The sequence below is a fragment of the Microcaecilia unicolor genome, chromosome 1 (genome assembly GCF_901765095.1).
Source record: "Microcaecilia unicolor chromosome 1, aMicUni1.1, whole genome shotgun sequence".
NCBI lineage: Eukaryota > Metazoa > Chordata > Amphibia > Gymnophiona > Siphonopidae > Microcaecilia > Microcaecilia unicolor.
The window spans coordinates 723146603-723161181 of record NC_044031.1 but is presented as its reverse complement, the minus strand read 5'-3'; the positions used below and the strand labels follow the sequence as shown (position 1 = coordinate 723161181).

At 39.2% G+C, this 14579-nt stretch overlaps 1 protein-coding gene across 4 annotated transcripts in view; it reads left to right on the top strand.

Moving 5' to 3' along the window:
• USP8 (ubiquitin specific peptidase 8) overlaps window positions 1-14579 on the top strand; it is a 121545-nt gene that overhangs the window by 87274 nt on the left and 19692 nt on the right. For all 4 annotated transcript variants that reach the window (XM_030189597.1, XM_030189596.1, XM_030189595.1 and 1 more), the window contains one exon: window positions 7467-7703. In XM_030189597.1, coding sequence (XP_030045457.1) covers window positions 7467-7703 — 237 coding nt within the window. The remainder of the gene's footprint in view (window positions 1-7466; window positions 7704-14579) is intronic.

The following is a 14579-nucleotide window of genomic DNA, read 5'->3' as shown; positions in this document are numbered from 1 at the left end:
TGATCGTTTGAGTTATAAGTAGAGGGTCGCAAGGGATAAAGATTGTGTGTTGTCCAGTACGATTATAGTCATGCTGTGTTGCTGGGTGAAGAGGTTTACATGGGGTCGTTGGGGTAGGCCATTTTGAAGAGGTTGGTTTTTTATTAGATATATTTAATATCTAATGCTCTGAACAAAGAATTAAACAGTCAAAAGCAAACTCTCTGCTCCATGTTTAGGGTGAAATGCATATTAATGCTTATCCAATATATTATTTTAATACAATTCTACAACGTATGAGAAGAGACTGGAGGACTTCAATATATGTACGCTAGAGAAAAGGAGAGAGAGGTGATAGACATTTAAGTACTTAAAAGGTATTAATATTCAAACAAACCTGTTCCAGAGATATAGGGGCAGTAGAACTAGAGGATATGAATAGAGGTTGTAGGGAAGTATTAGGAGAAACGTCACAAAACACCTAGCTAGCCGCCTGAGGTTACCCTGCAGCCACCTTGAGGCTCTATCCCCAGCACAGCTCAGGTCTGCCTGCACCTGCTGCTTGTGCTTTACACTAGCACCCTCCTCCCACTGACTGGGTCCCAACCGCCTCTGGATGAGTCTCCCGCTCTCAACTTATCCCCAGTGATTTCTAGGTTACTGGAGGCCACACTCCCAGTGGTCCCACAGTTGCCGGAAAGCACTCACAGACCCAACACAAATCACCAGGATTCTTTATCAGTCCAGACAGCAGAGTCAACAAACTGAAAATTGCTTATTGTCTTAAAAAATGGAACAGTGAAACATAGAAAGTGCAATCAGCAGAACAATAACAGGTAACTGAAATATGGATCAGTTATAACACTAACGAAGCATTTGTTTGTTTTCTAAAAAGTACCTAGGAGGATAGGACATATAATTGTTCACTGAGCCTCAGCAAAAAGATCTTGCTCTCTTTTCTTCCTGGCTAAGACATGGGGAAAAGCCAGTAAAATCCAAATGAAAATGAGCTCCTGGACCAATCAGAGCCCAAAACAACAGGTTTTAAAAATAGCTGGTTACATCACTGCAGGCATTTCCTTTGTCTGTGTTAACTAAAGAAGGAAAGGTCAGTTCTTTGCAACAACTTAAAACATAACATGCACCACCTGCTGGGCAAACTAGAGAAATACACTTAAAGAATTAAGGCAGTTTCACAGACTTAAAACACACTGTTCCGTCACACATCGGAAAGCCCATTTTTACAGAGCGGGTAGTAGATGCTTGCAGTGCCATTCCAGGAGAGGTGGTAGAGTCAAAAACAGTGAATGAATTCAAAAATGTGTGGGATAGACACAGGGGATGCCTAAATAGAAAGAGGATGGAAACACAACATGGCTGTTGAGGTGTTATCTTGGGCAAGAGTAGTGGGAATTGAGGCTGATGCTGGACAGACTTACATGGTCTGTGTCCTGAAAATGTCAAAAGACTGAAAGAAGATTCGGCATCAAGGGAACCGAGGCTGATGCCAGACAGATTTCTACAGTTTGTCCTAAAAACAGCAAAAGACAGGTGAAGCTACTTTTTCTTACCAAGGTAAGTGGTGGAATTTCTTGCTGAAATACATTAGATCCCAGCATGCTTACTTAGTTTTTCACAAGATTTTGAATTTTTTTCCTGTATAAAAAATTTGTTAATTGATGCTGATGCCTAGTTTTTTTTTTTCTTTTTCTCTTCCTTCCCCCCCCCCCCCCCCCCCCCCCCCCCCATTTGCATATTTATTTACGATTCTTTCCCTTGTTGATGTGTGTGGGATTATGGTTTATATTTCATATTTTGTACTGTCCTCTTGTAGCTTGTTAGCTGCATTGAACTCAGATTTTAGTGGGAAAATATGGGGATAAATGTTGTAAATAAATATATAGCTTACATAAGCAACAGGCAAAAAGGACTAAGGAGCCCTTTTACTAAGGCGCAGTAGGCCTAACGCGGGCCTGGCATGTGCTAAAAGACTACTACTGTGGGACACTCTTGAGGCGTCCCATGGTGGTAGTCCAGTTAGCACACAGTGATCCTACACTGAAAAATATTTTTTATTTTGCAGCACGGGAGGCATGCCTATGGACAGAGAGCAGGTGTGCCTGCGCTAATTGGGTTCTATGAGCACATTCCCACGTGCTACCCGCTTAGTGTAGGAGTACCGCAGGAGCCCTTATCACCTCCAAAATAGGTGGCGGTAAGGGCTTCCACATTAATGTCCACTCGCTAATGCGGAAATTAGCACGTGGCCATTAAAAAAATTAATCCCATAAACATGGCCATTTTACTGGATCACTAAAGGCAGCAGCAAATGGGAAATCATGCTAAAGGTAGCGTAGGCACCTTTTAGCATGCCTTAGTAAAAGGACCCCTAAATTCTGTATATGGCAGTGGCGTAGCCAGACTGACAATTTTGGGTGGGCCTGAACCCAAAGTGGGTGGGCACAAAATTTTCTCTCTACCCCCCTCCCCCAGCAAAATGTAGTCACACTCATACATTTGTCACACAGGGTAAAGTGCTGCTTTTCAGTGCATCAGATTTCAGACAATTTATTTAATAGCCTAACATCCTTTTCAGTGAGCTTTCAGAGGCCAAAACCTCCTGCCTCAGGTCAGTATAATGCTGTTACGGTATCCTCTCCTGACCTAAGGAAGGAAGTATTGGTCTCTGAAACTTTAACACCATATTACTTTATCCTAAATTAAAAATAAAATTATTTTCTTTACCTTTGTTGTATGGTCATTTACTTTTTCTCATTGTGTTGCTCCCAGTGTCTAGATTCTGCTTTCCTTCGTTTTCGCTTAACTCTTCTGCCAGGGTTTCCTGGCCATTTGTCATTTTTCTCTCCTTTTTCTTTGTTTTCTTCAATATTTTTCTGCCTCTCTGTGTCCAGATTTAATTCATTCTTACTATCCATTCTTTAATTTCCTTCATCTTCTTATGGCTTTTCATCTTTTTCTCACCCTTGTTCTCCCCATGCCCCTTCCTCTTATTCTCCAATCTTTCACTACTCCCCTTTTCCATGCAGCAGCTCTCCTCTTTCTCTCCCCATCCTTCTAGTGTCTCCCCTCTCTCTCCCCATCCTCCAGTACTCCCCTCTTTCTTTCTGCATCCTTCCAGCCAGTGTCACCTCTTTCTCCCTACCCTTCCCTCTTTCTCTCCCCATCCTTCCATCCATCTACCCTCTTTCCTGATCCTTCCATCTAATGTCTCTCTCTCCCTTCTTCTAACAAGTGTCTATCTCTCTACCCTTTTCTGTTCAGTGTCCCTTCTCTCTCCACATCCTTCCAGTCTCTCCCCTTTCTCTCTGCATCCTTTCATCCATCTCCCCTCTTTATCTCCATCCATCCGTTTTCCCTCTTTCTCTCCCCATCCTTTCGTCTGTTTTCCCTCTTTCTCTCCCCATCCTTTCGTCTGTTTTCCCTCTTTCTCTCCCCATCCTTTCGTCTGTTTTCCCTCTTTCTCTCCCCATCCGTCTGTTTTCCCTCTTTCTCTCCCCATCCTTCCGTTTTCCCTGCCATCCTCCCGTCTGTATTCCCTCTTTCTCTCCCCATCCTTCCGTTTTCTCTCTCCCAATTCAGGCCCGCCAGCCCCAGCTACAAAAAGAAGCGCTCAGCTGATTGAGCTGAGCGCCGCCACCAACACTAACGATGAGAAAAAATGTAAAAAAAAAAAAAAAAAGCGCGGCACCGCAGGCAGCCTCGAAGCATTGGAGCGAAGCAGGGGCAGTGACGTAAGAGACTGGAGGAGCCTGCAGAGCCAGCAGCCAATGCTTTGAGGCTGCCTGCGGTGCCGCGCTTTTTTTTTTTTTTTTAATGTTTTTTCTTGTCGTTGGCGGCGGCGCTCAGCTCAGTCAGCTCAGTGCTTCTTCTTTTTGTAGCGTCAGCCCTGCTGCTCAACAGGAAAAGCAGCAGTGGCTGGCAATGGGAGCTGGGGCTGGCGCGGGCCTGGAGGAAAAGTGGGTGGGCGGGCCAGGGCTGAAATTGGGTGGGCCTGGGCCCACCCAGGCCCACCCGTAGCTACGCCTCTGGTATGTGGTGCCAAAAAATCAGTATCGAAAATTAGCGCTAAGCCTGGTGTAAATTCTTTTGCCTAAATTAGGTGTAGATCTTCTTTATTTGTAACACTGCATGCAAATTTCAGGAACACACTTGATCTGTCCATACCCTTCCCATAACCGTTCCCACTTTTTGGATCTGTTCATAAAAGTTACGCACAGATCCTGGCACCTAAAGATGCACATGTAAATTTAAATTCCAGCTAATGCCGATAATTGATTACCACCCAATTATTGGCGCTAATTGGCTTGTCAGTCAAACTTCACACACAAATTGGGTGCATGCCCAAATTTGTGAGCAGAATTTTGTGCTCTTTATATTGAATTAGGGTGAATGATTACTAAATCCCCCCCCCCCCCCCCCCAAAAAAAAAAAAAAAAAAAGAAACCACAAATACACACAGGAACACATAGATGTTTAGTCATTTCGACATGTTTAGCCAACTCTGCTTTCACGGGGTGTGGTTAATTTAATTTGGATACTTTATTATATCTGCTTAATCAGATTAGTTCAAGGCAGATTATAAAGCATAGCAGCAGATTAGTAATACATAAAAATAAACAATTACAACAGCAATACGTATAAAATTAATAGTGATAACCAGTTTTTAAATTGTTTTAAAATAGTAGCATTCCCCATAATTCCAAGTAACCTTTGAACAACCAGGTTTTCAAAATATGTTTAAAGGTAGTATATAAAATAGACATGATAGAGGTATATAAAATAGTGAGTGGAGTGGAACAGGTGAATGTGAAGCGTCTGTTCACGCTTTCCAAAAATACTAAGACTAGGGGGCATGCGATGAAACTACAGTGTAGTAAATTTAAAACAAATCGGAGAAAAATTTGTCTTCACCAACGTATAATTAAACTCTGGAATTTGTTGCCGGAGAAAGTGGTGAAGGCGGTTAGCTTAGCAGAGTTTAAAAAGGGGTTGGACGGTTTCCTAAAGGACAAGTCCATAAACCGCTACTAAATGGACTTGGAAAAAATCCACAATTCCAGGAATAACATGTATAGAATGTTTGTACATTTGGGAAGCTTGCCAGGTGCTCTTAGCCTGGATTGGCCGCTGTCGTGGACAGGATGCTGGGCTCGATGGACCCTTGTTCTTTTCCCAGTATGGCATTACTTATGTACTTAAATAGCATGAATATATTGTGGGAGTTAATTTCCGCAATAAGATGTTCCAGCGTTTGTTTGTTTTAACTTCTTATAGCTACTTTTTAATGATTATCTCTAGATGAAAAGAGCTTATCTGATAAACACAATGATTTAGGTGACCCATTGATCTCCAGCATAGCTTCTATATAGGCTGGAGCTAGTCCATGTAAAATTTTAAAAACAAAGCATAACATTTTAAACAAAACATCCACAATCAAGCATGAGTATTGATTTACCAGGTTTGATTTGTTATTGGTTTTAAAGTAAGTGATACCACTTAGATGTGTGTGTTTGTACACAAATTACCAGTTGCTTATATGTGGCCACGTATTGACCATTTTCAAAGGGTGTAGCTGGTTAATTAGTTAATGGCTAGATTGCTTGGGGGAGGGGGGGGAGGGATGATCCTCGGTTGCCCTTCTGATTAGTAACTGAAAACAGATCTGTTCAAGAAGGCATACCATAAACATCCATTTTAAATACTAAATAACAAGACTTTACATGACATAGACACAAATAGAATCTTACCACTTGACTGATTACCTCTCTGTTCCAAATATGCTATGCTACTTGTATGTTACCATGTATGTAGGTATGCCGTTATCTGTTCCACGTATGCATTACCAATTGTAATTCTGTTACCCGGAAATGGCAATCGCCATTACGGCAAATGTAAGCCACATTGAGCCTGCAAATTGGTGGGAAAATGTGGGATACAAATGCTACAAATAATAATAATAAAAGTATGTAGGAATTTTAACAATGCACCTTTTAAACAGATTATAAAGAGGTATTTCAAGGAGGGAAGGGGTATTTAGGTCAGGGGAGTAAATGGATTTACAAATATACAAGCAGTGTTTTGCCCCTCTTTTCACTTCTTACTGATAAAGCAGATACAGAGGATGCAGACACTTGTGTTCTTATAAGTAATTTTCAAAGAAACAGTTATTTCTGGTTCCCTCTGAAAATTGCTATAAAGTCCCTGAGTATTAAGGACTAGAGTCTGTATATCGCACCTAAAAATTTGGCGCCAAAATGAAATTTGCTTAGGCGTATTCTATAAAGTATGATTTAATTTAGGCGTACTTTATAGAATAAGCCTAAATTTCCTTGCATTTTATAGAATACATTGAGCATCAGTCCATGTGATAACATTTAGTCGTGGTCAATTATGCCAAGTAAAACCTGGTGTAAATCCTGACGCCTAAATTAGGCATGGAACGGGTGTATTCTGTAATGGCACAGTTATCAGCACTGATTAGCTTGTTAACTAATTAAGTTATTTGCATTGTTATGGAATACACTTTGATTTCTGCGTGGAAATCCTGGGTATATGCCTACATAGCTTGTGGCAGCATAAATTGTTGAAAGTTATCTCCATTGAGGTCTCATATACTGGAAAGTTTTTATATTCAGTATGCGGTAGTAAAGATATGAATCTGCTCACAACAGTATAAACAGTAAAAGATGTAAAGTGTAATAGTGTTGGTAATAAATAATTGTGCAAAAACTGAACCATATTCTTAGGAATGTCAAAACTTGCAGTTCAGATTTCAGCTGATTTAGAAAATTAATTTTTTATTGCTGTAGAAAAGGAGCAGTGGAACACAAATGTGAGTTTTTGTAAGGCACTATTAAGCTGCAAGTGACCAAAAGGCTTACAAGCACATTAAACTCATGCCCCGATCTTACGAAAATAGATGGGAGCAACTTGAATATTTTCAAGGCATCACATAAAACTAGTTGGACAAATTTTTGGCTTACATATTTTTATTTAATAACCTAAACATGAAAAAAGGACCTAGAAAAGCTGAGTTTCATTGGATGTTCGTGATGTGGGTTACATGCTAAGAATAACTGCTGAAAGAAATTAAAGCCAATAATTTGCATTGCTATTAAACAAACTTTGCGTGTGTTTTCATTGACTTGCATTGTTCAAGCTAAAGTTACCAAGTATGTGCACTGAAGTTTAGTGCAGTTTTATTTTGAGAATTAAAATTTAGTTTTACAGTAGTAAATTTGAAAAAGAATGATCTCTGACATGCGCAAACCAGGTATGAACTTGAGGGGAGAAGGAAGAAAGGAAGGTCTAACAATGATGACCTGTTGCTTTTAATATGTTTTTCTAAACAGTCATGTGAAGTGTTTATGTGCTAATTTACTTTTTATACTTTATTACATATGTCGTTTTGTAAGTTAACATGTGATTTGAAGTAAAATGTTTTAAATTACTTTGCTAATATCTAGGCTGACAACAGGAAGAGGTACAAGGAAGAAGATAATGAGATTCCTGATGATTTCAAAGCAGCAGATCAGGCCTGGATTAAACACAAGATGCTCAATGAGTCCATCATTGTAATGCTTTTCCAAGGCCAGTTTAAATCCACAGTGCAGTGTCTTACATGTCATAAAAAATCCAGAACCTTTGAGGCATTCATGTATTTGTCTTTGCCACTTGCATCTACAAGCAAGTGTTCACTTCAGGTAAGTTTAACACTGAAGCAAGTGGGAAATGCATGTGGAGCATGGCTCAAAGAATTCTGTCCATCCCCTCTGCATGTGTATGTGTGCACATGTTAGCATGTACGTTTATATCTGTGTTGTCTCTGTCATAGAAGGGGAGAGGCAGTTCAAATACATTTTCCAAACATTCTGTTTGTTTGGAAAGAATAATAAAAGTAACCATTTTGATAATATAGCTAAAAATTAGGTGTTAACAGTTAACAGACTTCACAGACTCACTGTGTATTTATACATTTTCCTTCCTTAGCTGCTAGTTTGGTGGTCTTTTTTTCTAGGGTCTGCAGTGATAGAATCCACTTCTCTTAACACCTTCTATTTGACTTTTAGTTATCCTATCCCAGTAAATTATGGATGACATCCAGCGTGAGTCCCTTATTCTTACAACCAACACTCTCGATCAACACGAACTCCCACTCACTTGCTACAATGTGTGTCTATGCCAACTTCTGCTCACCCATTAGAACCATTCTCATGTAGTCTTTTGAACTTCTGTTCTTTGCATCAAAAAACATCTTTGGTATTAGACCTGTTTAGTCAGCATAACCTTCATTCTCATTATGACCTGCAACTCAAGATGGGAAGAAATTACTCAAAATCTAAAAAAAGGTCAGGCACCAGAGTTTCGACCTGACTTATTGGCAAGGGTGTTCCATTTAAAACTAAGAGTTACTACACAATATATGCAAAAAACACATACTTGGTGTGCCTCTTGCAAAAATTCATGTAATTGAATTTCAAAAGCGTGGTTTAGTTCACACTCATAGTAACATAGTAGATGACGGCAGAAAAAGACCTGCATGGTCCATCCAGTCTGCCCATGACAAACTCATATGTGTATACCTTACCTTGAATTTGTACCTGTCCTTTTCAGGGCACAGACCATATAAGTCTGCCCAGCAGTATTTCCCGCCTCCCAACCACCAGTCCCGCCTCCCATCACCGGCTCTGTTACAGACCGTATAAGTCTGCCCTCCCCTATCCTCGCCTCCCAACCACCACCCCCTCTTCCCCCCAACTGCTCCACTCATATATTACCTTGAAAGAGGAACATAAGCTGAAAATAATTGACCAAATCGTATGCGCTGAAATTCCTGAAATAAACAACTTTCCACGTCTACATGCAATAGTTGCTCAACATATGATACATGGCCCATGCAGTGACCATAACTTAAATTTTCCCTGCATGCTTAATGGGAAGTGCTCTAAACAGTTTCCAAAACCCTTCCAAAATGAAACTATTGAGAACTGTGACGGATATCCTAAATACCGCAGAAGGGATAACGGTGTAGGTACACTCTTAAATGGAAAATTCATTAATAACACGTAAGTAGTCCCTTTTTAAGTACAATTCCCATATAAATGTAGAAGAATGTGCATCTATTAAGTGTTAAGTACCTTTTAAATATATCTATAAAGGACACGATTGTGCCAATGTGGTTATTACAGAGCACCAAACTTTACAACATGATGAAATTAAAACGTTTACTGACTCTAGATATGTTAGTGCTCCCGAAGCTGCATGGCGATTAAACGGCTTTGAAATGCATCACTAATCACGTACTATCCAGAGATTGGAAATACACTTACCAGATCAACAAAGCATTGTTTTTCATCCTCACGAAGTTGAGGCTGCAGTACAAAGAGCTAGAACCAGGGACACCACTTTAACAGCGTGGTTTAAACTTAATTCAGAAGAGAATCCTCCAAAGACCATTTTGAACGTAGATATTCATATGTACTATACATTTGACAAAACAGAATGAAAGTGGTAACGTAGAAAAGCAGGACATGACAAAACAATTGGGAGAATGTATGCAGTTAATTTTGCAGCAGACCCTGAGCGTTACTGTTTAAGGCTAATTCTACTACACCAACCAGGGGCTAAGTCATTTGAAGACTTAAAAACAGTTGAACGTATTCTTTATAATACATTTCAAGATGCAGCCAAGAAAATGGGACTCATTGACGACGAAGCTCTGTGTGAGAACACCTTAGATGATGCAGTCACAAGCAGCATGCCTCAGGAAATCAGACACCTTTTTGCATACATTTGTGTGTTTTCCGTAACATCAAATGCATTACAAATTTTCCAAAAATACAAATTTACTATGATTTTTTAATTTTATTTTTTATTTTAGTTACATTTGTAGCCCGTGCTTTCCCACATGGCAGGCTCAATGCGGCTTACATATACAGGTGCTTATTTGTACCTGGGGCAATGGAGGGTTAAGTGACTTGCCCAGAGTCACAAGGAGCTGTGCCTGAAGTGGGAATCGAACTCAGTTCCCCAGGACCAGAGTCCACCACCCTAACCACTAGGCCACTCCTCCACTCCACTACAAGATTTTCAACACATCTATGGTTGCCAAGGTGATTGCTCTGTGATCAATTGTGCCTTCAGAAAATCCAGGACGTTTTGACTACACATGGCAAAAAACTTGAACACTTTGGTTTACCAACAATCATCCAGAGAATAGAAGATCCTAAACTTGCTTTCAGCTTTGCAGATGAAAACCGTAAAGCTCAACAAATGCTTGAAAACCTAAATAATGAGCAAAGGGAAGCATTTCATGCTATACTTTCTTCCTGCAATACAAAAAACATAACCCACACATGCTTCTTCCTAGACTGTCCTAGTGGAAGTGGAAAAACGTATACGTATAACGCTATCCTGAGCAACATCCAAGGAGATGGAGGAATTGCATTACCTGTTTTTTCTACAGGAATTGCTGCAAACCTCTTTCCAGGAGGACGAACTTATTCACAGTTTAAATTACCTGTTCCTCTACTGGAAACAACAACATCAATTATCAGATGAACATTAAACGATGCTTCCATCATTAGAGATGCTAAAATCCTTATTTGGGATGAATCAACTATGGCACCCGGTATAGCACTTACTGCTGTAGATAGAATCCTCAAAGACATGAACACTCAGAAACCATTTGGTAGGAAAGTTCTTCTCCTTGGTGGAGATTTTCGACAAACTCTACCAGTGATACCACGGTGATCGAGCTCAAATTATTGAAGCAACCATTAAGTTAAATCAACTATGGAAAAAATTTGAAATACTAAAATTGAACAACAATATCCGCTCTGTACACCCAGATTTCAACAACTGGCTTATTACTTTAGCAGATGGAAATCTTCCATGTCCAGACGGTTTCAAAGATATTATCAATAAAAATCAAACAAAATAAAACATGGAAAAGAAAGTAAGATGATACCTTTTTTATTGGACATAACTTAATACATTTCTTGATTAGCTTTTGAAGGTTGCCCTTCGTCAGATTGGAAATAAGCAAATTATTTCCGATCTGCCGAAGAAGGGCAACCTTCGAAAGCTAATCAAGAAATGTATTAAGTTATATCCAATAAAAAAAGGTGGTATCTTTCCATGTTTTATTTTGTTTGATTTCTATTGATTACCTTTAAAAGTGGACTAACACGGCTACCACACCACTCTACTAAAGATATTATCGAAATCCCATAGATGCGCATTTGTGACGGTGATATAGTTAATGCCATTTTTTGTCAAAAAATTACCGTAGATATTGTTTTTAACTTTGCTTAAAAAGGCTATACTTTGCCCCCAAAAATGCATATGTAGACAAGATAAATGAGGCCGTTCTAAATATTTTAGAAGGTGAGACAGTTACTTATTTAAGTTCGGACTCCATTCATGACTCCAATGATGAGGAACATCAGTTATACCCTATAGAATTCCTTCATGAACAAACTCCAACTGGCATGCCTTGCCATAAACTGCATTTAAAAATTGGAACCATAATTATCTTACTCAGGAATTTAAATACCAGGAGAGGTTTATGTAATGGAACTCGCTTAATAGTCAAAGACTTGAAACCTAACCTCATTATTAGTCAAGTAATCACTGGGTCAACTGCAGGGAGTACTGTTTTTATACCACGTATTGAACTAGCACCATCTAACACTGACCTCCCATTTACATTATGTAGAAAACAATTTCCTGTGAAATTGGCTTTTGCAATGACAATTAAGTCACAAGGACAAACATATGAAAAAGTTGGCATTTTCCTACCAGAACCAATGTTTGCACATGGCCAACTGTATGTAGCATTTTCACGAGTTCGAAAGTCTTCTGATGCAGTTGTAAAAGTCATAGATGGTCCTGAACAAGGAAAGCTTTTCCTTCATTGTAACAAAGTTTTCACTAAAAATATTGTTTATAAAGAAATCTTGCAAATGTAAACAACCATTATATTTCTAATAAAAATTTTACAATTTATTTATCATAATTTTTTCATTTTACAAGGGTCACTTGCAAACAGTAATACAGAGATGATTGCACATTTAATACAATATAAGAAGAAAACAATCCCAACTAGATATATGGATTATATACAGTCTTTCTTTTTCTTAGACCACAAAGTGAAGAAAAATAGGGAGAGTGAAAGCAAGAGACAAGGAGATCAATTAAACAGTAAGCAGAAAAAAAGAAAACATGGTATTAACCTGATTATCCCCAGATATTACTCATCTAATTCATTATTCCACATTGATCATCTGGTTGGCTTCCTCAAGACCAAATACGGCGTATAGTCAATTCATTTCATTGAGAACATACTTATTGTCCAGGTTTTAGTTAGAAATAATACATCTGATTACATTCTCTCTCTTTCAAAAACCAGAAATTATTTAACAATGCATATACTCAACTCTCTAATTCAAATCCCACTGATTAAAGCAATCCCAGTTTTCACAGGCTTCACTCCTTTTCGAAGTAATTAAGAAAATTTTTCTAAAATTTTACAATTTCTGCGTATTTTATTTTTGTTACATTTGTACCCCGCGCTTTCCCACTCATGGCAGGCTCAATGCGGCTTACATGGGGCAATGGAGGGTTAAGTGACTTGCCCAGAGTCACAAGGAGTTGCCTGTGCCTGAAGTGGGAATCGAACTCGGTTCTTCAGTTCCCCAGGACCAAAGTCCACCACCCTAACCACTAGGCCACTCCTCCATTAGATTGTAAGCTCCTTTGAGCAGGGACTGTCCTTCGTTAATTGTACAGCGCTGCGTAACCCTAGTAGCGCTTTAGAAATGTTAAATAGTAGTAGTAGTGAGTCCCTTCAACTGTTCTTCCATAAGTTCTTTTTTTCCCCCCAAAACTTGAGACGTTTAGTTCTGGTTAAAGAAAATTAAAACCAAGAACCACCATAAATTATCCAGGGCCTATGTATTGCTTTTCAAACAAGTATGTACTTGATTAAAAAGTTGTAAAATCTTATAAATTAAAAAAAAAATTATCCAGGGCCTCTCCAAACCGTCTACATACAAAGATTAGAGTGAGAAGAAAAAAAGATATACAGAAGGGAGAAAATCTGGTAATATGTTACATCACTTGCTAAGCAGAGCACCTTTAATCTAGCCAACTTTTTCCCCTTATTCCAGTTTTGCATTTGTTTAATCTCACTGAAGGTGTTCTTTTCTCCATGGCAAATGGAAAACCACATTTTAAAAGAGGTCCAGAATGATTGTACATGGGCCCATCCCATGACTTGCCAAATTGCCCCAAATGGGCTCGTATGTCTCCAAGGCCTAGACTATTTGGACTGGCACACAGAGTGTATTAAAGTCTCCAAGTAATTCTAGTTACCACTCTGAGCAGAGGTCATTGAGACACAAGTTGGACCATGAGTGAAACAAAGCAACACTAACACTATCCCAGCAAGAAATCCAGTAGCTCAAGCTGCATCTACCACAGCACTGAGGAAACAGAAGAGTAATTTTGTTACAGGATGCCTAGTTACAAGCCCAAAAAGGGGCCTATTTTGTAGAGTCAACATAGGCACCTATATGCCTTTATAAAATAGGTTCCCAGAATCAGCTCCAGCAGTGCAGAAATGCCCACTCACAAATTTACACCTGAGCCAAAAGGTGCAAATGTAAGCAGGCACCCAAATTTTTGTAAAATATGTGTGTACAGCACAACTTTTATCTCCAATCCTGAAAATGCCTATATGCAAATCGCATAAAACGTAGGTGCGTTTTCTTTGCACCTACATTTTATGTATATATGAAGCCATGCAATTTTATAAAAGCTCCTTTCTGTGTGTACAACAGGCTTTACATGTAGAAAAGCTTTACAGAATTGTCCTCGGAGCATCTGACTTGAGAAGATAAGAATGCTTCATGTGGATCAACTTTCAGTGCCAAAGACAAACGTGGTGCAGGGAAATCCCCATACGTGCTAAGTGCCATAGCACAGTCAATAAGCTGCATGGGGTAAAGAGAGCAAAACTGGATATTGACAGTCATCACAGTGCAGATTATGGTAGAAAATAACAGTCACGTTCAACTGAGCACCTTAAGTGTTGTAAAACCAACTACTCTGCTCCAGAAAATAAATATTCCTTATCTAGAATCACGAGTAAGGGGCTAGATTTGCCAAAGTACGCTAGCACAATTAATGCGTGTTAGTAAATTCCGATTGCATAAGATACCAAAATCTATAACTGAGTAGGAGAAAGGAAGGGATTTTGGATTTATCTTATCCCCCTTTTTTTTTTTTAGTAGTAGTAGCTCAAGGTGAGTTATATTCAGATAAGTTATTTCTGTGTCCTTAGAGGACTCAGTCTAAGTTTCTACCTGAGGCAATGGAGGATTAAAGACATTGAAAGTTTAGCTCTTCAACGGTTGCAGGACTTTAGACACAAATGGTCTTTTAGGCAAACATCATTTTGGTTTTAGACAAAAATGCAGCACCGAGTCATTGTTGGTGTCCGTCTGATTGAGATATGGTTCTCCAAGCAAGTGGCTGAGAAAATAAAGGCTAAAGAGTTGGCGTTCCAGAAATAC